This window comes from Zalophus californianus, chromosome 1 (genome assembly GCF_009762305.2).
Source record: "Zalophus californianus isolate mZalCal1 chromosome 1, mZalCal1.pri.v2, whole genome shotgun sequence".
In the NCBI taxonomy this organism is placed as follows: Eukaryota; Metazoa; Chordata; class Mammalia; order Carnivora; family Otariidae; genus Zalophus; species Zalophus californianus.
In genome coordinates, this window is record NC_045595.1 from 58,061,707 (window position 1) to 58,087,422 (window position 25,716).

Below are 25,716 nucleotides of genomic sequence, written 5' to 3' on the forward strand. Positions count from 1 at the left end.
GAGCTGGGACTGGACTGGAACCTTCTGGCCAGTGACAGGGCCGGCCTGGAGTTCACGCCCTGGCTTGCCTCATCAGCACAGGGCTTTTAGCTTTTTCCTCCTCCCAAGACCACTTTGGAGGTTCACCTCCTATCTGACCACCTTTCAGTAGGGTCATTTCTGCCCCATGCCTCCTTCCCGAATCTCTAGTCTCACATGAGTCCTCAAGTGCTTCCCAAGGGTGGCAGGGAGCAGCCGGGCAGGGACTGGGGGGCCTGGAGACCCCGCAGGGCCCAGTCAGTTTTGCGGGCCCACCGCAGAGAAAGCTGGCCTGTCCTCAGGAGACCCGTGTTCCCCACACCTCCAGGTGTTCACACACCACCTGTGTGATTTTCACCGCAGCCCTTTGAGTTGAATATGATTTCTTCAGAACTGTCTTTGACTCACTTTCTTTTTCACTTCAAATCTATTTTAAGAGGAAACGTTATTCTAACTCAGGAAATAGAAAACCGGTATCAGATGCCATCAATAGAAGGAGAGACCACAGGAGATAACCCAGCCATGGTGCTAAATTCCGGTCCCCACTGGGCTGGCCCCAGAGCCCCGAGCCCACGGCCTCTCTCTCTGTCCTGGAGATTGGCTCACGTTCAAGACGTATTTAAGACAGATCCGCACCTCCCTGAGACCCTCCCTTCCATGCTCACAGGTCAGAATAAAGAACATTCTCCTCATGCGCTTTCATGTTATTTAAGGTTGTCACTGAACCTCCCTCGTCCCGAGCACCACCAGCCTGGGGGTCTTACAGGTTGAGAGCTGGTAACGTGGTAGTTTGGCACCTCCAAGATTCATCGTACCTATTAGTAAATGTTGACCATTTGTACGATCCCTCCAGGAGACTGACAGTTGAGCTCTCGTCAACATTTTTCTCCCACGTGTATACACACCCTTGCAGTCAAGAGTCACGCTATAAATAAATGAGCATGCCTTCCCCCCTTTTTCTAATGGCACGTGCCGGTACAGTGAAACCTTCCCAGATGGCCTGAGCTGGCAGGCATCGGCCATGGGGGCGAGCCTGGCTGGCCCCTGGGAGGATGCAGGGGAGCAGCGGGAGGCCAGGGCCCTCCCCTGTGCACCTTCAGGTGGTCTGCAGGTGGGCACCCCGTGTCCCATTGGGAACAAGGGCAAACACATGTCCTTTTCTGTGCGGTAAGAAAGAGACCAGGCTTGGAAGACAGAGCTCAGAGCTCCTTCACACAAGAAGCCGAGTCAGTCACACCAACATCTGGCCCCTGGGTCTGCCTTTTCTGGAATAGTGGGACAGTTGTGAAGCTCTTCATTAATGGACTGTCCTAAAAATCACGCCATGTGCCTTCCACAGACCATTTGTGATTTCCCAGAAGGCCTGTTCCAAATATTGATCTGGACGGCGGCCTCTGAGGAGCCCTTTGGCATGAGGACGTATTCAGAGCTGGCCACGGCCATGGCTGCCAGAAGAGGTCTCTGAAGAGACTATGCATGTTAATGAAGGGTCTTAATTCTTGGCCTTTTATGGAACTGCTTTGCCATTAAAAATAAATCATTCCTGGAGGTTGCACCCCTCAAAGTGTCGGGATTTATTTTCAGGCAGGACAGACCTGATGTTGGAGGAATGACCATTTCCATAGAAGCTTCTAACTTCGTTCACGTAAGGCCATTACCTGTCTCACTTCCCTGGAATTGGCATGTTTCCTGCACCTGCAGGGAACTACAGGAAGGTGGGGCAGTGGGAGGGGCTGATCTGGTTTAATTAGGGAAGCTGGGACGTCACTTCTGCTCCCTATTGCATTCTGGACACTGGGACTGCCGGCTGCTAAGTGCCTCCGTGGGCCCCCGTATGTGGTCTTTTCTGCATTTTTATTGGCAGCAATAAGGCACTTAAGGTTCTGAAGTCCTCTCCGACCCAACTCTTGCTGTTGCTGTCCAGATTTAGTCCGTGTCATTGACACACAGCCCTGTAGAAGTCGGAGGCTAGACCTCTCTGTATGGTGAAAACCATCACCGTAGTAAGTTCAGCTAGCATCCACCACCTCACACAGCAACAACAAAAAAGTACAGGAATAAAAAAGTTTTTTTCCTTGTGATGAACACCCTTAGGATCTTAACACCTTTCCTGTATGTCCCATGGCAATATTGTCTGTAGCCGCCAGGCCATATGTGATATCCCTAGGCTTATTTATCTTAGAACTGGAAGTGTGTACATTTTGGCCCCCTTCTCCAGCCCCCCTCCCCTCTGGCAACCACAAACTGATCTCTTTTTCTATGAGTTTGGTTTTTTCTTTTTCTTTTCCTTTTGGATTCCACATATAAGCATATAAGTGAGATGCTACAATATTTAGCACAGTGCCCACAAAGTCTATCCATGTTGTCACAAGTGGAAGGATTTCCTTCTTTTTATGGCCGAGTAGTATTCTATTATGTATATTGATATATATACCGCACATCTTCTTTATCCATTCTTCCATCGGTGGACACTTAGGTTGTTTCCATGGCTTGGCTATTGTGAATAATGCTGCAGTGAACACAGGGGTGCACATGTCTCTTCAACATAGTTTTCATTGGCTTTGGATATATTTCCAGAAGTGGAATTGCTGGAGGGTAGTTCTATTTTTAGTGTTTTGAGGAAGCGCCATACTGTTTTCCTGACTGGCGGCCCCAGTTTACATTCCCGCCAGCAGCGGGTTCTATATTCTCGACATCCTTGCCACCTGTTGTCATTTGTCTTTTTGAGACTAGCCATTCTGAGTGGTGTGAGGTAATAGCTCGTTGTGTTTTGATTTGTATTTCCCTGATGACTGTGAGATTGAGCACCTTTTCATGCACTGTTGGCCATTTGTAGTCATTGGGAAAAAGTCTCTCTGCAGTCTTGAGCCTAGTATCTACTATGACTAGTACTGTAGGAAGCAATTCTGTGTTGTTAGGGGTGGAGGAGAATATCCTTCTGACCCTCCACCTTGACTGTTTTTCTCCAAAGTGCTTGACACAGCTCAGAATACATTTATTTTCTAAGTATTCTGGCTCTGGCACTAGAATGAAATCTCCATAAGGGTAGGGACTTTATTTAATTCAGATGTGTCCCTGGATCCTCAGTGAATGCATGGCCCAGACAACGTGCTCAATGACTCTGTTAGTGAAGAAATGAAGGGCTGAGAGCTGCGTGGGCATCAGGCTGATGACAGGCAGTCCTTCTGTGCCTTTGCGTTGCATTATGGGTGGGATCATAGCAGCCTTCCAGGCTCATGGGCCTTCATCTTTTCTAGGTGCTTCATCTTTTAAAGATGAAAGAAGTAAGATGGATGCTTTGGGAAATATTCCAGAACCTTGCATGCATCTGAACATGACTCTGCAGTTCTTACTACCATGCTTTTCAGGGTTCTTGCATTAAAATGGATGTGAGGACAGGAAAAGCAGTTGTGGCAAGAAGATCTTAGCTAACCACAAAAGGGACCAACATGAAAGCTACTTCCTCTGGCACAGGAGGCCAGGCCCAGGGTGGCCTGGCTGGGGCTCTACCGGTAGGAAAACATTCTGATGTGATGATAAGGACAACAGCTGCCTTTTTTGTGCACATCTGATGTCATTTAATTCTCCCTGCAGGTCCTGTTGTTTCCCCATTTCACAGAGGAGGAAACAGGGAGGTTAGCAACTTGCCCAAAGTTGTAGACTTAGGAAGGAACAGAGTCTGGATCTGAACCCAGATCAGCTTGCTGCTGCACACATGAGGGATGTTGGTAACGAGTCTGCATTTGTTACGGTACAGACTGAATCATGTGAAAAAGAGACTTCCAAACTTAGTGGCTTATGTAAGATGAAGGTACAGACTCCCTCTCCCTTACCAGTCCAGAGGTGAGCGGGCCAAGTTGGCGGCTCAGTCGGCTCCACACAGTCATTCAGGGACCCAGGTTCCTTCCACCCTGTTGCTCCACCACCTCTGTGGGTGTGGGATTATGACCAAAGCTGGGCCAGTACCATTTCTGTCTTCCAGACCGGGGAAAGAAGAAAGAGAGCCAGTGTCAAACAAACAAATTGTTTTAAAGTGGGTGTCATGGAAATTGCATACATTGCCTCCGCTCGTGTTCCACTGGCATGAATCAGTGATGTGGCCACACCTAGCTGGAGACAAGCCTGGGAAGATGGTCTCTGCCTGGGTAATCATGGGCCCAGGTCAAATTCTATCACTCTGGACAAAAGGGAGGACGGAGCTGGGGGCAGCCCATTTGCAATCTGCCGTGAAGATCATCTCCTCTTTTGTGAGCGTTAGTGCTGGTCTGTTGCAAGGAAAGTGCTATCTCTGTTCATTATTATCACATAGGCATGTGGTCCTTTATTCATTTAAGAAGTGTTCTTAAGGCTTTCTTTGGTGGGCAGCTCTGGGGTGAGAAGTTTGGGGGCCGCGAAGAAACCAGAGCCACTGTGGCATAGGAGGAGGTAAGCCCTCAGCCACAAGGGAGCAGAGAGAGTGGATTCATGATTGCGTTCGTTCACTCTCATTTATTCACACATGTGTCTTTCCAAGAAGGGAGTGAGGTAGTGTAACTATAGCAATGGACAGTTGGCAAATGCAGTTGATACCCACTGTCTCCTTCATCTTCTCCCCCACCCTGGGAGAGGCAGGGCAGTTTCAGAGAAATCACATGGCTGGTGGGGAGTGGAGCCAGGATTAGGAGCCAGGCCTCTAGGGTAGTGTGGTGAAATGGGCATAGCACAAATTCAAGGTCAGGTATATCCAACATCGAGTTCTGACTGCCCCGCTAGCAAACAGCCCCACTTCTTTGAGCCTCAGTGTCCTCATCTTTCAAATTGGTGCTATGCTTTCTTATGTCAGAGAGCTACTGGTAAGAATCTCCTGGCAGAATGGATTCATCTTTGGTTAAATGGATGCTCCCTGGGTGGGCACGTCCTTCCCTTCCGGCTTCTTCGGGGCACTTGGTCCTGCATGCTTGATGCGGCCCTGAGAATGCACTGGGAGGGCATTGAGCCCACAGCCCTCTGCAAGCTGGGCAGGTGGCCCTGCCTGTCCCTCCCAGTCCTCGCCTCCCCATGGGAGTTGGGTTGCTCTTTCATCTTGACCCTGGCTGTCCGTGCTCCTGCTTTGGAATTGCTCCCATCTCCTCCTGCCTGCCCCAGATTTATCTCAGGTGCTCCCCGGCTTGGTCACGTCATCCATGGCCTCAGCTCACTGTGGGCACCCTGACCACCCCCACCCTCACCAGGGCCCCAGAGGCAGGAGCACTCTGGGAAGACCCCAGAGAAGAGCCTGCTGGGACAGGAAACTTTGGCAGAGTAAAGAGGCTGGGAGGGGCAGGAGAGGGGCCGGCAAGGTGAGGACTGAAGATGGATGAGTCAGTTGTGGGAGCAGAGCTGTAGACTTTTGGCTGTGAACACAATAGAAAGCTGGGGTTTGTGTCAGCACAGATTTGAGTGGGAGAGGCTGGGGGCAGGGTGTCGAGCTAGAGGCTATTGCAAGCATCCAGGTCTGGGGTAGCATGGGTGGGGGTGGCAGCAGACAGAATGGTGAGAACAAACAGGAGAGGGGTGGGCACTCGGGGAGGGCCTGTCTGGGGGAGTCGGTCCTGGGACTCCCTGTCTGGGGGCCAGCTGCTGGAGCCACAGGCATGGTCACAGAAGTGAGAATGAGGCAGGAGTCCACACCGGGCACTCGGAGCCAGAGGGGACCCAGGGCTTGGAGCCCAAAGCTAGAGAGGGGAGCTCACAGATGAGTACCTGCCCGGCGTTCCAGGAATTCACCTTGGGCACTAGTCTGACACACACAGATCTTGTAAGGAGTCCAGACCTGTTTTGTTTTGTTTTGTTTTTATCTAAATGCAGATTTCCTTTCCCCCAAGTCCAAGCTACCCTGTACTGGAAAGAATCAGTTTTTCTCTAAACCTGATGAAATCCATCAGTGAACATAATGAGCAGATGTCCTGTGCCAGGTGTGGCTCTGCAGGATGGAAACAAGGGAAAATAGGGAGGTGGTCATTTACTGGCAGCAACAACAAGGAAACAGGTTATTCCAGCCCAGGGTGATCAGGGACTGTGACACAGCTGAACCCAGGGTCATGGGAACCCAGCAGGAAGTGTGATGAATTCTGGCTCAGGGAAACAAAAGGATGCTGTCACCCAGAAGGTCACATTTGAATTGGGTGTTGCAGAATGAGCAGGAGCTTACCAGCAGAGAGGAGGGAGAGGGTACTCCAGAATGTCTGTGGTCACAGTGGTGCGAGGCAGCGTAGCCCAAAAGGCTTATAATGTGCCAGAGGTGCTCAAGCTCATCAATAATCAGGAAAACAGGAATTAAAACCACAACAAGATACCATTTCACACCCATTTGACTGGCAAATCTGAAGTCTGACATTACCAAATGGTGGTGAGGGTGTGGGCAAAGGAATGCTTATATCTATAAGGAAGAGTGTAAATTGGTCCCACCTCTTTGGAAAACAATTTGTCATCACCTGGTAAAAGCTGAACATCTTCTTGCCCTGTCCGGTGACTCTATTACCAGATATACATGCTGGAGACCCTCTTGCCCATGAGCACCAGGAGCCACACGTGAGCGACCGTAGCAACATGACTTGTAACATACCCACTGGAAACAATGCAAATGCCCATCCGTAGGAGGATGGATAAACACATCATAAAATAGCCTTATGGTGGAATACTATACAGTAGTGAAAAAGGACTCTATGGCTCCTTCCCCAAGCATACCGAATAAGAGAAACAATCAAGACCCAGGAAAAGAAAAAGTCAGGTGAGTCTCTTCACATAAAAGTTCAAACACAGGCAAAACCAAACAGATCATTGTTTGCCTACATGCCTAGGTAGTTAAGCAAAGAGTGATTTCCCCAGGAGTCAGGACGAGTGGTGACTTCTGGAGGGGGGAGGAGGCGCACACGTGCTTCTGCAGGCCAGTGATGTTCTGGACGTGCGTGTACATTTCCATATGATTATTTAATCTGCACAAATAAATTCACAATGAGAAATCACACCAGCCTTGCTGACCTGGCAACACCAACCTTGGTGTGATAGGGATAGGGGCTGGGATGCGCCTGGACATGGGGTTTGGAGACACACTGGGAAGGCTCTTCTGTGCAATATAAAGAATTTGATTTCATGTTGTTTTTGATCTTATGTTGTTTTCCTCATCTGGAATATTTTAGGAGATGAGTGATATTCAGAATAGACAATATCTCAGGTATATAATAAGGAGTTGTAGGTAACCGTAATAAAAGAATGTTCTAGGTCTCAATCCTTTTGCCCTGGCTTTCTGCTTTCAGAGACCTTCCAGCTCGGAAAATAGGCTGTGTGCAAAGGAAGGCTAGACTGAGTATTGAAAGGTCAAGAGGAAATGTTATTTAGGAGAGATGGTACTCTTGTGCATCTGGGGGACAATTTTCTTTGCCTGCAAAAAGCGAGCTAGTGACGGTGGGCCCAGGAGGAGCCTCAGCCTTGCTCCGCTGCACCCAGCCCTGCATGGGACAGCCACATGGGGTGCAGGAGTGAGAGGAGCCAGCAGGGAGGGACTGTCCCGGAGGCTGAGTCGAGAGCAGTCCTGGGATATGCCCTCCACAGAGAAACAAGGACAGTGGGGATGGGGGGTGGTGGTGATGTTGACGTGGTCACGCAGCCCACAGCCCACGATGCGCTGGTGACAGAGTGGCATGATGTGCTTCTCTTCTGCCAACCTTGATTGCAGGCACCACAGTTGCTCGCAGGCTGCCATGAGACTGCAGCGTGAGTAAGGCATTGCCTTCCAGAACCTCTCGGCTTAGCAGGCTTGATAAGGCAGGCACCTGGGTGGCCCAGGGAGGGGAATGCGGTAACTGACCAAAGAGAGATATCAGCAGTATGATCAATTAGGTGTTAAAATGCATCAAACTGTTTATCCCCCCCACCCTCTGTTTCAAGCTGGTTGATGCTGGATTTGCTTTTGCACATTTATATGAAAATACATCGTTGCTGTGGCTTGTAATTTTCTAGTTGAACAGTTTCAGGGCGGGCCCACTTTGGAATTTAATTATCCTTACTTGGGGAAGGCTTTACTGAGATTCAGTGCTCAGGAGACTGGATGGCCCCAGGCATCTTGTGATCCTTATCAAGGAGCACCCGTGGCTTCAGTCTGTTGCTGTTTTGAGGGTTGTAGGATAACGTTCTTTTGATGGCCCGGGAATTGAGATGCACCAGTCTTAAAACTAAATTCGGCCTGCCCACTGTTGTGTAGCAGACTGGACACCTAACTAGAGCTTTTGAAGCCAGGCCCTGATTTTGGCAACCCAAATGCATTAGCTCCACAGTGCTTTGTAGGCAAGGCCCGAACTAAGTGTAAAAGAGTCAACTACTGATTCATGGAATACAAGAGGCTCGCTGCTCCAAGTAGCAGTGACATCATCCTAGGGGGAAATTGGGGATTGAAGCTCTGCAGGACCAACCTTCTCACAACCAGGAAATGTAATATGGGTGGGAATATAATATGCAGGTCTCCAGAATATGGTGCTGAAAAAGGCTCACAAGCTGCCTGGTGTTCAGCAGAGCAGGGAGCTGTGATTGATTAGTAATGTCTGCTCTGGGTTCAGGAGGGGAATAGGGGTCTGAATGCCATGCCTAAATCACTTCTTAGATACCTCTCAGGTGCTGGGCCCTGTGCTGGGGGCTTTCTCAGACACTCCCCCCATTCACTCTCAGAGTGACTCTGGAAGGAGGTGGCAGTGCTCTTCCTGTGGGCAACTGTTCATGGAAAGGTGCTAAAGAATCAAAAACAGGATCTGAAATGAAACATGCAGCATGATTATGGTTATAAATTATAATTACAATTGAAAGTCATAACTATACATGTATAATTAAACTGTCAGCAGTAACAAACAAATATTAGTATATGTGGAGAGGAAGAACCTCGAAGGAAATATAATGTTCATGCTGGTTATCACTGGATATTGAGGTTATGGATGGATTTTATTTTCCTTTAGGCTTGTCTGTATTTTTCCATTTTTCAGAATGACCCACATTCCCTTTTCAAACATACATAAATTATGTGTGTGGGCATGGGTATGTGCATTTTAAAATATTATATATAGAGAAAGATTTGGTGGCATGCTTTTTCTCTTCATGAATGCACTAAGAACATTAATTACTCCTTCTCAGTGTACTAAGATAGCTACTTAGAGTAATGCTAAGCCTTTTACTTTATCTGGACTGAAACCTTTGGGCAAGACCTCCCCCACCCCAAACATCTCCCGATTTCTAGTACTGAACAAATCTTGACCTTCTTTGGAAAGGCTGAGCAAAAGATGAAAAATGACCAGTGATCCAAAAGAACTTAGCAGTCCCAAAGAAGGGCATCCTTCTAAGGAATCACAGAAGCAAGGATCTTATGAGATGGTATTGCTACGAGAAATGTAGAAACTTGCCAGTAACTTCTGGCATGATCCAGGAAGACTTGGCTTCCATAAACTAAGAGTGGGCACTTATGAAAAAGGAATAAACTGACATCTAAAAAGACTCCATGAAATCTAGAGCTCTGAGTTTTTTCTGGTCAGGGGGGATGAGATTGTGTGTATAGAGTGCAAAACCCAGCACCTGGCACAGAGACACGAAAAATAGGTGTGGTTTTTTTGTTGTTGTTGTTGTTACATAAATTAACCCATTTATTATAGGCTAGTAATGTTTCAAATGGTGAAGCTTCTACTGGTCTTTCAACTCCTTCAGTCTTCTGATAGCCGACTTTACTGTGACAGCAGAAGTGGTGTTGTAGGTCCAAGCGCCACCAGCGACGGTTTTCATGCAGGAGCCACAATGCCAGATCCGCACAGCTCGTCTTTTCATCTTTGTTTTGCCACAGAAGGGGCAAGTGTACTTGGCGTGCTAGCTTATTTCAATCTTCTTCACCATTTTCCTGAGGGAGGCACCATAACGGGTCCCGTATCTACCCACGATTCCGACTTTCTTGGTGCGTTTAGCCATGTCGCCGCAAACTAGGTCTGAGCCCGGAGAGCGAAAAATAGGTGGTTTTAACTCTTTTAAGTTTTTATTGCAATTCCAGGTAGTTAAGAAACAGTGTCCTATTAGTTTCAGGGGTACAATTTAGTGATTATCACTTCCATACGTCACCTGGTGCTCATTAAGACAAGTGCCCTCCTGAATTCCATCACCTACTTCACCCATCCCTTACCCGTGTTGTTATAATTTTTTAAAATACAATTACAGTTATATTCTAACCGAAATACATGTTACCTATTTTTCTAATGATTTAGTAACTTTGGCTTCTTAGGAATTATGCCAAGTGGGGTTCTTGAAACCATCCAGTTTGTGCAAATCGGCCAAGCCAGGGTCTGCCTACCTTCTCCGTAGACACAGGCGGGCTTTGGGCCGAGCCCTGACCACCACAGTGGGAGCTGATGAGCCAGCTGGGGCCTGAGGTGACTGCTGTCCTGCCACGTGCAGGGGGCTGCTCTGATTCTTTCTCTGGGGGAGCCCTTGTAGTTAGCATGTTGGAGCTGGGAAGAGTTCCATCTGGCTCACAGCTGAAGGAATGGAGAATTCCTCAGACTTAGGTAGGCTGACAGTCATCATCACGGCGCCAAATAAAAATGTTTCAGGTATGACCCCCGCCCCCCCGGTTGGATGAGGCCCAGTCCATCGTCGACACAGGTGTGCCTGCCTGATGTGAGTTAGAGATAGAAAAACCCGAACACAAAGACCAGAAACCCAGTAGGTGATCTGGCATGTAACTAAATGGTTGTCTGGAGCATTCTTTCCAAGTGCAAGCCTCCTTTGGGTGTTCTCAAATGACTTGCCTCATACCATCCTGACGTGCATGTAAGGGGAAGGGGAAGCCCAAAGAAGGGAACCAGCATTGAGGCAGGTGCAGCGCTAGACATTTTGAGAACATTGTCATTTAAACTTGAAAACACCTGTGCAAGGAAGGGATTCTCATTCTTCTTTTACAAGAAAGGCACTTGAGGTAGTGAGTGGCTTTCTCAAAAACCGAAAGTAAGGTTTGGCCTACACTGGTACTGAAATGCCCTGGTTCTAGTCCCGGGAGGAAGCTGGGGGTGGGATAATCAACGGTAAAACGTATATAAAGCGCCTAGCTCAACAAATAAGAATTTTTCGGCTTTTGCATAGCGGGACAGCTAAGAGATGCCCAGACACTTAAACACAAAAAGAACCCAGTGCCATTCTGTGGAAGAGTCAGGACGTACAATTCGAACTGTGGCTGGGCTGCGCTTACAGGGGAGGCTCTAGAGTCTTCTCAGAGTGCTTTCAAATAGGAGGCTGCACAGACAGAAAAGAAAGAGAGAGAAGGGAGCAGGGAGGGGCGGCTCTCTAGCTCCTGGGGCCGGCGGGGCACAGGAGGGGCTGGTAGACCCTTCGAGGGTTCTACTCTTTTAGATGGTCCAAGAGCAAGCTCCTGATGGAGGGGCAAGCTCAGAACGTGGGGAACGCGGGAATAAAGCTCAGTGGCCTCCACTTGCCTTGTTTTCTATCTCTGGGAGCATTTTGGTATTGGGAGCATGTGCTTCTTCGCAAGGAAGAGGAAGACGGACCAGGTGCTCGGCCAGCCAACCCTAAGCATGTACTTTGGGGACCCCAAAAGGGCTCTCCAGTGGGGAAGGGAGGAGAGGGGGGCCACAGCAGGCCCCAGGGGTAAGTAGAGTGTGGGGGAGCACGTTTGGGAGAAGGGGTATGGGCTCGAGAGCAGAGTCACACAGGAAATGGGCAGGCAGATGGGAGTGGGGCAGAGTAGGGGCCCCGAACTAGAGAGCCAAGCATTCTGTCAGGGGTGGAGTGGGGGAGGCTGTGCTGTGGGACATGGGGAGGTGAGAGGAGCTTTCTCCACTCTGACCCCCCCCCCCCCCCAGAGCAGTAGAATTATCTTATTCATAGGATCCTTAGATGACTTGACACATAGCTGGTCTGGCAAATCATTGATAAATGAATGAATGGCTCAGTACATTTATTTCAGGATTGTAGAATAGAAGCAGATCTTGAATAGGTAATCTCCAGCCAGTTTGGGGTTACTAATGTCCTTTGTGGAGGCCCTTCTGAGCAGAAGCCACTTAGAGCCCATCACCTCTCTAAAACACAAAGAGCACCCCATTTCCCTCTCCCGTGAGATCATCGGAATTTAACATACTGGTCATGAAAGAGGGTCCTCTGATCGAATTTTCCTCCCTCGAAGACTGGCATCTGATTGAACATTTGTGTGCTTGTTCTCTAATGTGTAAAGCGACGGGTAATAGTAAGTAACTTTTCGATCATGCCCAGTGATATAATACCACTAGCTCGCAGGGACTGCAGGGATTCCTGACCTCATCCTCAGGACCCTGGCAGGTAGGTGCTATTGTTGGTGCCCATTTTACAGATGAGGAAACCGAGACAGAGAGAGGCAGAGTCCCTCATCCGAGGCCTGTGGCTAGTGAGGGCCAGAGCCAGGATTCAGGTCCAGAGGGTGACTCCAGGACTCCAGCTCACTCCGTGCTGCCCCCCCGCCCCCCCGCCCCGTACTTAGGTGTTAGCACTGCTGTTGCTGATGGGAGAAGGGGATGCCGGTTTATCCTCTTTCCATGATCTGTATTGAATGCCTTATCTGCCTAGACAAGCTCTTCTGTTTTATAGCATTCTTTATGATAATAAGTAAATAAACAAGATGTGGGTGCTGACAGCAGCATCTGAGGTAAATATGCTGGTTGCAAAGCTGTTCTGGGTTCAAGGTTGTGCACATTTCCAAAGGCATGTTAAAAGGCTTAAGGAAACTTCCTCTGTGGCCTTTTAACAATTATGATAATTTTATTTTTTCCTTGGAAAACAAGGAGATTGCAGGTCTGCCTTCAAAAAAAAAAAAGAACTAAGATGGGGTTGGGTTTCAGAGATGTGTGGTCTAATTCCCGTTATGCTTCTGAAGCTTGAGTTAGCCATAGGCGTGTGTCCCTCTGACTTGTCACAACCTAGCTAGAAACCTTCGGCACGTGCAAGCCCCTGAGAGTGTAACGAGGTCCTGTTCCTGCATCTGGGGGCCCCTGCGGTCTAGCTCCTGTTCCCACTCTCCCCTCTCGGCTGAGCTTTGCTCCCCCCTGTCCTCCTCGGGGCCACCCCCTTCTTCAGAGTCTCATGAGTCTGCATTGGCACCCTCATCCTTCTCAGGGGTCCTCCATCACCTCCAACGCCCCGCTTGGGTCCTCCTCGCTGTCTTCCTTCTCCTGTCCCTTTGGGCCGACCGCTGTCCCAAGCTCTCAGCTGATGTCTTTGGATCCAGTGCTGATGACAGAAAGCTCCGTAGCCAGGCAAAGCGAAAGGGAATTTACTAGGGGGAATCAGGGGCTTTCAAAGTAGTCGGTGGGCCCGCAGGAGTGGCCTGTGGGCCTCCGGGAACGCCCCCCTGGCTGTTCCAGCCCACGTTTGTCTGTCTCCCCTGAGCCACTTCACTCCCTCGTTCATTCACTCTGCCACTCATCATTCAGTGGTTATAGAACGGAGGCCGTCCTAGCTGCTAGAGACAGGACACCAGGGCGAATCCACAAAACATAGCCCTTGTCCTCAAAGAACTCGTGGTCTACTCACACTGGCTGTTGACGAGTCCTGGATAAAAGAAATGGGAACAGAGTGTTGTTAGGGCTTCAGGAGGGAGCAGCTAGCTCAGCCCGGGGGACCCCAGAAAGGCTTCAGAGTTCGGAGAGGGCAGGAGTCGAACCTGAGCCAAATCATAGGCAGAGGCAGAGGTGGTGGTTTGAAGAACCAGATGTCCCTCTTTGGTTGGTGTACAGGGTGGGAGAAGGGGTGGGCTGGGGCAGGAGGCCAGAGGGAGAAGCTGGTCAGGGCAAGGGGCTTTGGGGACCACCCCACCACACACTGTGACATGATTGCCTGGCACCCTCCTCTCGCCAGGCCATCACGCCATGGTCCCGAATGCGCACCTGAGAGCCGGCCTGGCTGCGATCAGGTCCTACTGAGTTCTGAACCTACCGGCTGTGTGACCTCAGGCAAGCTGTTTAGCCTCTCTGGGCCTCACTTTTCTCATTGGAAAAATGGGGAAGACTGCTGGACCCACCTCACGGGGGTTGTTGTGAGGGTGAAATGAGTTAGTGCATAACACACTTAGACAAACATCGAGCCAAAGTAAATATCAGCTGTCAGCATCGGCTATTATGTAATGCCTGACTCGGCACCAAGCATCCTGCCGGGTTATTTTCCATAAATTCTCTCAATCAACCCTCACAAAGACCCCGGGAGATAGGCATTATTGATCTGTTTTACAAATGAGAAGTCTATTTCTAGTCCCCCCTCTGAAACTGTAGACCCCTTCGTGGGTTTTGTTCTATTTCGGTCCCCGCCGCACACTATTTGTGCTGTGGGAGTCCTGCCAGAGACAGAGAGGAACGAAGTCAGCCTGGTGCTCTGCAAGAGGAGGGCAAACGGTTAAATCTGGATTCCAGCAGAGTCCGTCATGCTTCTGCTTTAGTTATGGGAAAGGGGTCCAACTGAGCCTGACAATCCCACTCACAGGCCCGATGACAAACGTGCCGGGTGAATTTTTTTTGAAGTCATAAAATTTGGCAGGAAGGAGTTGGGTGGATGTGGATGATGAAGTGAGCCACCCAGTTGCCTGAGTGGGATGCCTTGGGAGTAAGCGAGAACTCACAGCACATACTGCCCCCAGAACAGGCAGGCGGATGCCCTCCGCCACCTTCGTTTGAGGACACTCTAAGGGTCTCTGGGGCTAGTGTTCTTCCCCTCACTGGGTCAGATGCCACTTGAGCTGCCGCCTGCTGGTAGGAATGTCCACAGGGTCCACCTGACACATGGGGTTCCTCCCACAAATCCTGGGTTTCCTGAACTTTTCCTAAAAAATGAGCAGAACATTTCTTCGGCTGGGCATTCAGCTCTTTCTTTGATGGAGCTTTGCCGTGGCTTTGGAAAGGGCACGCAAGAAAAAGGCTGATGTTTTCTACTCGGTGCCAGACCACGGCAAGTGCGTGAGGTGGTTCATTTTAACCTCCTGACAGCCTCGTGAGGAAGGTGTTGTGATCCCCCCACAGACATGCACGTGGAGGGGAAGAGGTCGCAGCCAAGTCCATAGTCCTGCAGGTAACAGACGACGGCGTCCTTGGTAGAGGGGAATGCTTTTCATTCCAGCACCCATCCCTGTCTTTCAAGGCGTTGGTGGCTGCGGGCTTGTTTCCCGCCCAATCCCCGGGTCCCTTCCCAGTGTGGGTCCGTGAATGGGCCTGACATTGTGGGCGTAAGGGGGCAGGGTGAGCAGGCAGAGTACGTGACAGGAAAGTCAAGGGCCTCAGCCTTGAGCCGCACAACTTCACATACATTCTCTCATTTCATCTCAGAACCCCAGTGAGGAGGGGCCGTGTCCCCATTTCACAGGTGGAGAAACTGAGACCCACAGAGATCCGGAAACCAATTTATGGGAGGGCTGGAGTGTAAAGCCAGGGCTCTAGACCACAGGCATGCATTCTGCGAAGTTCTGCGGCATGTTCATATCAAGGGCTGTATATGCTTTGCTGGGAGCTGCCCTGCCTCCCAGGGCCAGATGCCAGGCAGGCCATCTGCTCCTGGGACTGGGCCTCCCCCTCTGACAGCCATTGCCTTCTCCCAGAATGACTGTGTCCCAATGGGCTGCAGCCATTAAAGAAGTTCCAGGAAAAAGATCTTCACCAGCCTCTTCTGCAACCTAATTTCTGCCGCTGTGGGTATTGCCTGGTCTCGGTAAATGGCCCTGCTAGCGTTCTGCTACTGTTCCCTGCCAAGGTTGCAGAATGCCAGGGTGGGGGCGGGTGGGGGAACCACACTGTGCCTGGCACCTGCTGAGAGCCCAGCCTGCAGGTTCCTTGACAAACACCATCCTCCCTCTCTCCCCCAGTTCTCCCACAGCAGCCCTGGAAGTTTCAGAAGGTCAGATCCATTCACTGCCCTGTGCTGAGCCATCCTCCGTAATTAGACCCCTCCCCCCACCTCCGTTCCTTGCCCCCGGGGCCCTCCAGGCTCTGGCTGCTTCACTTCTCAGAGCCCTTCCCAGCCGCTCCCTCCTGTCCAAATAAGGCTCCCTGTGGTCCCTTCTCTTTTCTGTCCCTGGCGCTTGTTAAATTACACACCAGCAGATGTCTTCTCCACCGATCACCTGTCTGTCCTGCCGGACTGTGAGCTGTGTGAGGGCAGGGACAGTGCTGTTTGTCCCTCTTTGACATGTGGTAAGCCTTGAGTCAATGTCTCTGGGCGGCCTCATTCAAGGTCCCCAGTTGCTTGCCGTCCTGTGAGTGCAGGCTCCAAGCCACCAGGTGACTTGTCCAGGGCCACGTGTGGTGACGCCCGCAATCAAACCCAATCATCCTGGCTTCTGCCTGCTCTATTCCCAGCCTCCTAGCAACTGGGGTGCTTATTTAACCACATCTCAGTTCCTTGGTGCTGTACATTTTCAGAGCCGAAACAAGAATCACAACATCTTGTGAAACCCCAAAGGGGAAGTTGCAAGTGGAGGTCAACATCCAGTGGTGAAGGAGGGAGCTCCATCAGACAGCGCCAGGAAGGGGGTTCCCCTTCTCCAGGAGAGCCAGAGCCTAAATGCACACAGCTTGGGGTGTGGCCGGTTGTGCCCCTGGCGCTGGGAGGGGTGGGACCTAGAGGTGGGCCACCGGTGACTGGGGAGCAAACAGCGGGTGTCACACCTACAGCAGGTGTGCGGGGAGTGGGAGCAGGGGAGTTCTGACAAGTGAGTGGGACCAAGCCATGGAAAACTCCATGCCAGCCTGACTTCCCGATGTGCCTGCCCCTGGCCGTGAACTCCAAACTCGGGGGGCTGCGGGGTGCGGGGGTGCGGAGGGATCCAAGCCCTGGGGGGTCATCCAGTCAGCCAACAAATCCTTACTAAGCTCCTACTGTGCGCCAGCATTTTCGCCAGCTGAGGATATAGCAGTAGGTGACAGTGTTGCCTTCGTGGAACACATTCTATTTAGGGAAGGCAGAAGGAAACATGGTAGTGGAGAAGTAGTTTGGGACATTGACACGTGCTTAGGGGCCTCTTTCCACTGCAGTGCCCGCAAAGGGCCTGAGATCCACGTGACAGAGCCACCACCACGTGCAGATTGGGGGGCGGGGTCCCCGGTAGACGCTTCAGCAGAGGCAGCGCCTCCCAGGTGGGAATGGGTTCGCGGGGCTTGCGGGGGTGTGCACGCCCTCCAACTCCGTGTTCAGTGACAGCACGTTAGCCTGAAGCCGGCTGTGAGAGAGCGTTTACACTGTGGAGATTGGCAAACGCTGCAAATCAGGACCCTCCCCCCGCCCCGCACCCCACTTGGGAAACGTTTAACAGTGCACCTGAACATTGGAAAGGAGGCCATGGGCAGAGGGGAGGAGGGAGGGGAGGATGTTATCACAGAGGCAATAGCTTTGTTCTCTTGCGGGGAGAAGTCTCTGAAGGGTTTAAGGCAGAGGAGTAATGTGATTTGACGTTCACTTTGCCAGACAGATTCTACAAAACAAAGACTTGGGGCCAGGGAACAAGTACGTGTGGGGAGGGGGAGGAGAGACTGATTTATCAGAACTGGGGCCCGGGCACGAGCCAAAGGCACAAACTAAGGAGAGCCCCACTTACCACAGGAGCAGCTTAAGACCATGTGTTTGCTGGGATGGCTGGTCTGGCTCAGGGGAGGGGGGCGTAGGGGAGAGGGCCGAGCCTGCAGGTGCTGCCTCACCTATGCAGAGAAGGCCCACAGAAGCCTCTGCTACCTGCCCCGGGGGCAGCCAAGCCAGCTGGCTTTGTTTCCAAAGGGAAGGCAGCAGCAAGCTCTGGAAGCATCTGCATCCTACAGATAGAAACTGTGGTTTACCCAGCATGTTCCCTGGGGAGATGAGTGGCTCCAAAGTGGCTGTGAGTCTCCAGGCCAAAATGGCTACATTTTTGCCACTGGTGAGTTCCACGTGGCATCTGAGCAGTACCTTAACCCAAGCCCCATGCTGTGACGAGAGCAGGAGCTTCTCCACCTCCGCTGTGCATCAGAACCCCTGGGGAGCTTTTCCCACCCCGGACCAATTAAACCCAGAGGTTCTTCTGGGGGTGGGTCGGACCCAGCCTCAGCATTGCTGAAAGCTCTCCAGGAGATTTCAAGTTGTAGGCAAAGTTGAGAACCGCTGGATTGGAAGAAATTTCTGTAGAGTCAGAGGCCAAGTATTTTTCCACATCGTGTCTCGGGGGTAGATCCTATTAACAAGCAAGTCCGGGCGTAATGGCCTTGTGCCACTCCTTTGGGCGCTAAGTGAGACCCGGCAGGCTCCTCCGCCGGGTGAGTCCCTGACCGCAGCCAGAGGCTGACTATAGCCTGACCCGGCTAGAGCACTGGTTCATCTACGTTAATTGTGGGCTGATTAATGCAGCAGCTGCTGCATTCCCAAAGGATGTTAAAGTGCTTGTGCCATCCTTTCTGGAAACCCTGCCCCTTTTGCAGATGGGAGTTGACTGTTTAGAGGTTCTGCCATAATCCTCAGTAGCTGAGAGAAAAACCCATCAGCTGACCCCAGAAGTGTCAGGTGGGCAAGTGGAATCTGCCCGGATTGATGTCTGATCTAGAGCAGGTGGCTGGGCATTCCAGGAAGCAGCGAAGAGGGTGTGAAACGTGTCTGTTATATTTTTAGGGAAAGGGTAGAGAGAACAGATACCAAAGGCAAATGAGGTTAATGCTGGTATTTTGTGTGCTGCTCAAAGAATAAAATGGGTAAGCATGGCGAAACAAGCTGGCACAGTTCTGCCCCTTCACAGCCTGGCAGAGAGGAGTGGTAGGAAGAACATAGGCTTTTGAATGAGGTGTTCACTCCCGTTATACACATTTACCCGTCCCTGTTGAGTACCACCAGGCTGAGATACGGACCGGGCTTCTGCCAGGAGCAAGGTGGACGAGAGGAGGAGAGAGCCAGGGACCAAGCAAACAAGTGAATGGCAAAACGATGGCATCCTTTCGTGAGCAGTTACAAACCAGTGCTAGTGATGGTCAAGTGTGCTGTGTGGTGAGGGGCCGGTGCGGGTCAGAGGGCCCAAGTAGGGGAGGCCACCCTAGGTGGGATGGAGGAGAGGCCTCTTTGAGGTGATGTCTGTCCTGAGACCAGGGCACGACCAGCAGTCATGGGAGATCAGGGGAGAGCCCTCAGAGAGAGGGTTGGCAAGGCCAAAGGCCCTGAGGCAGGGAGAATCAGGTGCTGCCCGAGCATGGTGGGAAGCCCGTCGTGAGGACAGGGAGGTAAGCTGGGGAGCGGGGGGTTGGCCAGAAGGAGTGGCGAGGCAGGCAAGGGTCAGGTTGTCTTATATTCTGAGCCCACTGGTGGCCCGCTGGAGACCCAAAAGCCGGCAATGACATGCTCAGATCTACATGTTACCAACTTGCTGTGCGACTTGGGCCATAAACTTAACTTCTCTAATTTTCATTCTCAGCTGTAAAGAAAACAAAGCCTAAGATGACGACAGGGTTAGAAATCTCATATATGGAATTAACAGAGGAAGTGATGTGTCGTGAATACTCAGGAAAATGACAGCTGTGCTTCTCCCCTCTCCCCCTCCTCTCTCCTTTCCCTCCTCCCTCTTCCACCCCCCCTCCCTCCTCTCATTACTGGCAGAAATTGGATGGGTGTTGCTCACAGCATTCACTCTTTGCCCGAAGGGGAATCTAGCATCCCGTGGGTCGTATGCCAAGATTAGGAGTCTTGACAACTGTCTGTTTGAGAGTCTAAATGCTCTTTCAATAACCCCCACCACGAGCAGGCTGACTCTGGCTAGTGTAGAAGCTGGGGCGAGCCATAGCATGGTGGTGCTACTGTTGGGGTCCCAGAGTCGCCCTGCCACATTGGAGGTTGTCTGGGGTGACTGAGTGCTCAGCCAAGCTCTGCTTCAGAATCCTGGGGCTTCTCCTGCACAGATCTAAGGTGCAAAAGACAGCTGTTTCTTGTAAAACCTCACAACCTTCCTTCATTCAGAGTCTCCACCATGAGCTCAAAACCCTGCTAGCTACTAAAGAAAAGGCAAAGGCGAAGTCTTTGCATGTCCTCGAGAAGGTTGTAACTGGAGGTGGCAGTAGGCAGAAAACCGCGGCCGCCCCTGCATCAACAGAGGGATTACAGAAGCCCCGAGGAGGGGAGAGACTGAGCGGAGCCTGCTGGGGGCTCTAAAATCCTCCTCAGAGGAGGGAACCTCCGGGCTGGGCCTTGAAGGAAGGGGAGGAGTTTGCCAGCCGGAGAAAGAGGGACGAGAGAGAATACCAGGTGCACAGGTGAGGCGAGTTCCAGCAACCCCGAGAAGTAAACCATCGCCCCACACACAAATGGAAAGAGCTGGGTGTCAGTTACGAGTCTTCTCATCACCCGCGACAGGAAACAGCACAACCGAAAGCGGGGGCGGGGGCGGGGGGAAAGCACAGGCTTCAGGTCGGGCTGGATTCAGGGCTCCAGCACCCTCTTTAGGACTTGCTGTCCCTTCCTGATATGGTCTCTCCTGTTGGGTTGACTCCTCTGTTTCAGCCCCAAGGCTGGAGCCCCTCGAGGCCCACAGCCTCTGCAGCTCACACCTGGCGGGAAGCTGAAGCCGCTTTCTCCTGGCTACCTTGGCCAGAGCTCCAGGGTCCACTCTGATCGGCTTGAGTCCCCTCCCTGTCCCGGAGGCAACCACTATGGCCACGACCGTGGCGTGTCCTGGGGGGCTGAGGGCTGCCTCACCCACGATTTTGTCTTCCACTCGTTGCTGGCGTCCTGAAAACTTTGTATTGCTCAGGCCATGCTTGGTGCTCTGCCGCCTTCCTAACCTGGCTCCCTCTCCCCCCTGCAGGGCCCTCATCTTTGTGTCCCACGGAGCTGGGGAGCACTGTGGCCGCTATGACGAGCTGGCTCAGATGCTGGTGGGGCTGGGACTGCTGGTGTTCGCCCACGACCATGGTGAGTACCCCCCAGGTGACAGGGCTCACGCTGCTGGCCGGTGCCCAACAGTTTGGGGGACCCCCCTTTCTATCACCCCACCTCCCTCGTCCCTCCTCCTCTGTTATTCTCCTGTGATTCCTGCAGTGACACTGGGAAAAGACATTCTCCATGGGATGTTTCTGAGTAAAAAAAATAATACGTAGTTATGTAAACAAAAAAATGTCTGACCAGCAGTTTCTGTTGAGTCTGGGATTGAATGCAGACTCATTAGAAATCTCTACTGAAGAAAAAAACCAAAGCCAGAATCTGTTTATACAAGAACTTGCCCGAGGCCAAGGAATCCTCTCTTGCATTTATAGACCACTTTCTGCACAAAACGGGCCCCAGTTTTCTCCCAAGGGACTTCAGATGGATGTGGTGTAGTCAGTGCAAGCACAGTTCAACCCCTTTCACCACAAGACACTTGCAAAGCATTTCAAACCAGGAGAATAGGAAAAATCTCAAAGGCCATATCGGTCACAAGAAAACCCCAAACAACGTGTACACACACACACACACACACACACACACACACACACACACACACACACACACACACACACACACACACACACACACACACACACACACACACACACACACACACACACACACACACACACACACACACACACACACACACACGTCCCCAGGCCGATTCTTTGTCCTTTAACGAAATCCACAACAACGGTCAAAATGCAGTGTTTATTGTCTAAGCCCGTATGTCATCCCTTCATTATTTTTGTGACATTCTTCATGGTTCGGAAGGATCCCAATTTAGATCTTCCCTTGCCTTACAGTCTTTAAGAATGAAGTGTTCCCTGTGACTGAACGTGGTGATTTCTCCACAGCTTCCATGTAGAAATCTATCTCCTGGCTCAGATCCAGCAATGTGGCTGCTATTTTATGTGATTTGAAAATAGATAATTAAGTGGCATTGCTGAAAAGAGGGAGAGGGGACCAGTGACAGGGCCTGGGAGTCCCTGAAAGGTAGGCAACGTGAGGAGCAGGGGAAGAGAAGCTTGCTGGGGCGTCTTGTATATAAAGAAGTGGAAATGTGGATTTACCAAGAGCCCTTTTTAAGCCAGATATGTGCAAACATCTTCATAACTGGGAATATTGACTAAATTCTTTCTTATTATGGTTGTAATGTTCTTTAGTGCTTTGCAAATGGTTCTGGTAATATTTGTGAGGCTGTTTGAGATGTAATATTTGAGGACTATCCTGATTTTCACTATGGGGACCATGTCAATATGAGCTTTGGCACTTTGTGCAGCATGTAAAGGCCCAAGACGGGAATGCTTCTCTTCCTGTTGTCTTTGTTTCTGTTAATGTTTGTTGCAATCATCCCCTCCCTCTTCAAACTGAACAACCTAGGGACATGCTGGAAGAAAAGGATAATCATACTTGGCAAATACCGAACACCTTTACCCAGAATCTCAAGGAGGTATGAATCTTGGAGTCTGTTACCTTCTTATGAGCTCCCCTTGGCCACACCTGTGGGCCACACCTGCTGTGCCCTATTTATTTTGTCTGACTGCAGGACTTTGAAAAACAAGTTTAAAAGACTTCCTTGTTGGGCACCTGGGTGGCTCAGGTGGTTAGGCGACTGCCTTCGGCTCAGGTCATGATCCTGGAGTCCCGGGATCGAGTCCCACATCGGGCTCCCTGCTCAGCCGGGAGTCTGCTTCTCTCTCTGACCTTCCACCCTCTCATGCTCTCTCTCTCATTCTCTTTCTCTCTCAAATAAATAAATAAAATCTTAAAAAAATAATAAATAAAAAACTTCCTTGTTTGAGGAAAAGGAGAAAAGAAACAGCCCGCCTTTTGATGTTTCCAAAACAACATCTAGGGTGGAGGCATAGCTTTCTGTGACGTTCTAAAGATAGTTCAGAAGCGGTTGTTGATGTTCACCTGTTCTAAGTTCCTTGATTTATTGTCTTCTTCCTGCGACTCATTGGAAATCTCTCTGGCTAGTGCCAGAGGGAGGTGTTTTACCCAAGAAATGAATCTGGTTGAATGTGTGTGTGACTTTGGTGGTCGTCTACGGATGAAAGTGACGGTGGCTTACTTAGTAGGAGAAAGCCGCATGAGTGGGCTGTCATTGCGGGGTCTTGTGCCGGCTGGAGAAGGGGATCCTGGTGGTTAGTGATCTGTGCTTTATTCCTTCTTGCTGAGACACGTGGAGACGGAGGGATTCGAACCCAGAACTGCAGGTTCTTGATGACAAGATATGGATGATTCGGTATCCATACCAGGCATGAATACATACAGAGACATATGAAGGCTTCATTCTTTCCTACATAGATTTTCAATTTAAATAGAGCAGAGAGGGAGAGAATGCTGGGTATTTACTGGGCCAGTTGGAGGTACACAAAGGATTATTAAAAACGTAGAGCTGAGAAAGACTGTTCTATAGCCTGTGGCCTCTCCAGGACCAGCGTGGCCTCAACAACGCCCCCCTGCCCCTGCCGTGTATTCAGGCACATTGTCATCCTGCACTCCTGGGCACTGTCAGAGGTGTGCTGCTAGAACCTTCATGCCAGACAGCAAGTGGGCTCAGGTGCAAACACACCTAGGTCCAAGTGCCTGCTGGGCTGCGACTCCAGACCTGAAATCCCAGACACTGTACTGAACCATTCCAAGCCTCTGTTTTCTCATCCACCAAATGGGCAAGGCAGTGCTGTCACACAGCCAGGACTGCTGTGACATAATGCACAGAGAGGGCCCGGCAGAGCACGGTAACATCTCCCCCCGCACTCTGCCCTCTCCCAGCCCCCCTCCAGCCACCATGCAGACCGCCTGCTGTGCCAGGTACCCACATGGGGGGGCTCTAAGGCTCTGAGCAGGACCAGCTAAGCCAAGGCCGGGAGCCAGGGGTGCTGCATTCCGGGGCCCCTGTCGCTGCCCTGAGCCTGGTCCTCTGGCCCGGAAAGGCCCAGAAAGGCTGGTGCGAAGAGAGATGTGCAGATGCTTTACAAAGTGAACAGAGCTGCCGCTGCTGGTTTCTACAACACAATTTATAGAAATGCGTGTTTCTATAAATCAGCCGCTAACTTGATTTCAACTTCAATCTCATTGTCCAACTATGTTAATACTTCATTGTTTAGGCAGTGATCTTGAGACGCTGTGGTTGTAGCAGTCTGGCTGTGTTTCCCAGTGTGCCCAGGAGGCTGGCAAGCACAGAGCGTGCTCAATTAGTAGCTCACTGAACTCTGCCTTTTTAGGATTTTACAGGTTGACCGCATGGGCGTGAACAGCTTGACAGAAATGAGAACTATGATTCCTGCCATTGGTTCAGTGGCACTTCTGGTACATTCTACCCCCTCTTAACGATGAATATTATGACCCCGTTTTAGAGGTGAGGATTCTGAAGCTCTGTTGCCAAGGGAGCCCGTTCTCATTGCATGGAAGCACTCATCCCATCGAGGGGCGGTTTATATGCAACAGAAGCCAGACCCAAGTAGCCTCACAAAGTTCTCAGCAGGACGGAGATGTGGGGTGCAGCACGGAGGAGGGGCCTGGGCTCATACCGGGAAGGCTCGCCGGCATATTCCAGCTACATCTCCCTGGCTGGCACCGCCTCTCATGGTCCCACCCCTAGCTGCAAGGGAGGGCAGGGAAATCTCATTGGTTCCTGGCGCATTTACCGCTACCAACAAAACAGGCTTCTGTCAGTAAGAAGGAAGCCGAGAAAGGATGTTGCCAGTAGGCATCTGCCCCTCTGCCACCCCACACCCCCAGATTTGTCACGGAAAGGGGCATTTCCCCACCATTTCTACAGTCTGTGTTTTTTGGATATAACAGCACCTCCTGTCTATCTCATCCATCCTCTGTTCTTTCATAAGGTTTTGATGCAAAGGTCATTATTAGCAGCATCGGCAAGTAGTGGGTAATGTTCCCAATTGTGCAGTAGGCCTGGGTTAAGTGCCATGCAAGGACAGATTCACGGGCACAGAAACTGACGTGCTGATGGTGGAGCGACCTGTCTTCCCCAGAAAAATTAAGCGGCCCCTATTACGTGCTCAGCTTCATTATAGTAATCAGTATTCTGGGTGGTAACTCCTTCCTTTGGAGGACACTGTCTTACTGAGTCATCGTATCAGACCCTTGCTCTCCCCCACAACTTTTTCGTCTGCTCTGTGGGGCCCAGGACTGAGCGGAGGGGAGGCATCATCGGTGTTGGCTGAACGGAAGAAGGAGTTTGTGATCCCAAACCCACCAGACCAGAAATGTTTTAAACATCCACAGCAGAACATCCACATAAGAGTATCCATATCCGCAGGGCACTGTTGGGGCTCATCCCTGTGGAGGGGACCCAGCAGGGTGGCCATTGGAACTCGGAGTCTGGTGGCCAAGATTGGGGCAACGGTCCAGTGAAGCTTGAAAGTGATGTGGCTGGAGGCCGGAACAGAGGAGGCCTGTAATTCAGGTGTGCCGAGGAGGGGGTGGCGCCTCAGAGGTACACGGGCTTCCCTGATGCCCAGAGCGCTGGCAGGGTGGCTGGGTCTTGTCGGGTGAGTAGGAGCCTGCCAGGAGAAGAAAAGTGTGGAGAAAGGCACCCATCATTGAGCAGTGGCTCTGACCTCGACTGCCCATTGAAATCCTTGGGGAGTCTTGCAAAATACGGATGCCTGGGCCCTCTCTCCGGAGAGACTTGGATTTCTTAGGTCTTTGATGTGTCTGGGGTATGGAGACTTTTGAAATCACCCCAGGTGGTTCTCATGTGCAGCCAAGGTTAAGAACCGCCGTTCCAGGCAGAGGAGA

At 51.0% G+C, this 25,716-nt stretch overlaps 1 protein-coding gene and 1 pseudogene across 4 annotated transcripts in view; one reads left to right on the plus strand and one right to left on the minus strand.

Moving 5' to 3' along the window:
- Positions 1-25,716, plus strand: part of MGLL (monoglyceride lipase) — a 128,854-nt gene that overhangs the window by 38,130 nt on the left and 65,008 nt on the right. For 3 of the 4 annotated variants that reach the window (XM_027583621.2, XM_027583620.2, XM_027583619.2), the window contains exon 3: positions 20,822-20,928. In XM_027583621.2, the coding sequence (XP_027439422.1) occupies positions 20,822-20,928 (107 nt within the window). Of the gene's footprint in view, positions 1-6,650; positions 6,767-20,821; positions 20,929-25,716 lie in introns of those variants that run through there. The other variant, XM_027583622.2, reaches the window with a different exon arrangement.
- On the minus strand, positions 9,636-9,972 carry LOC113916750 (annotated as a pseudogene).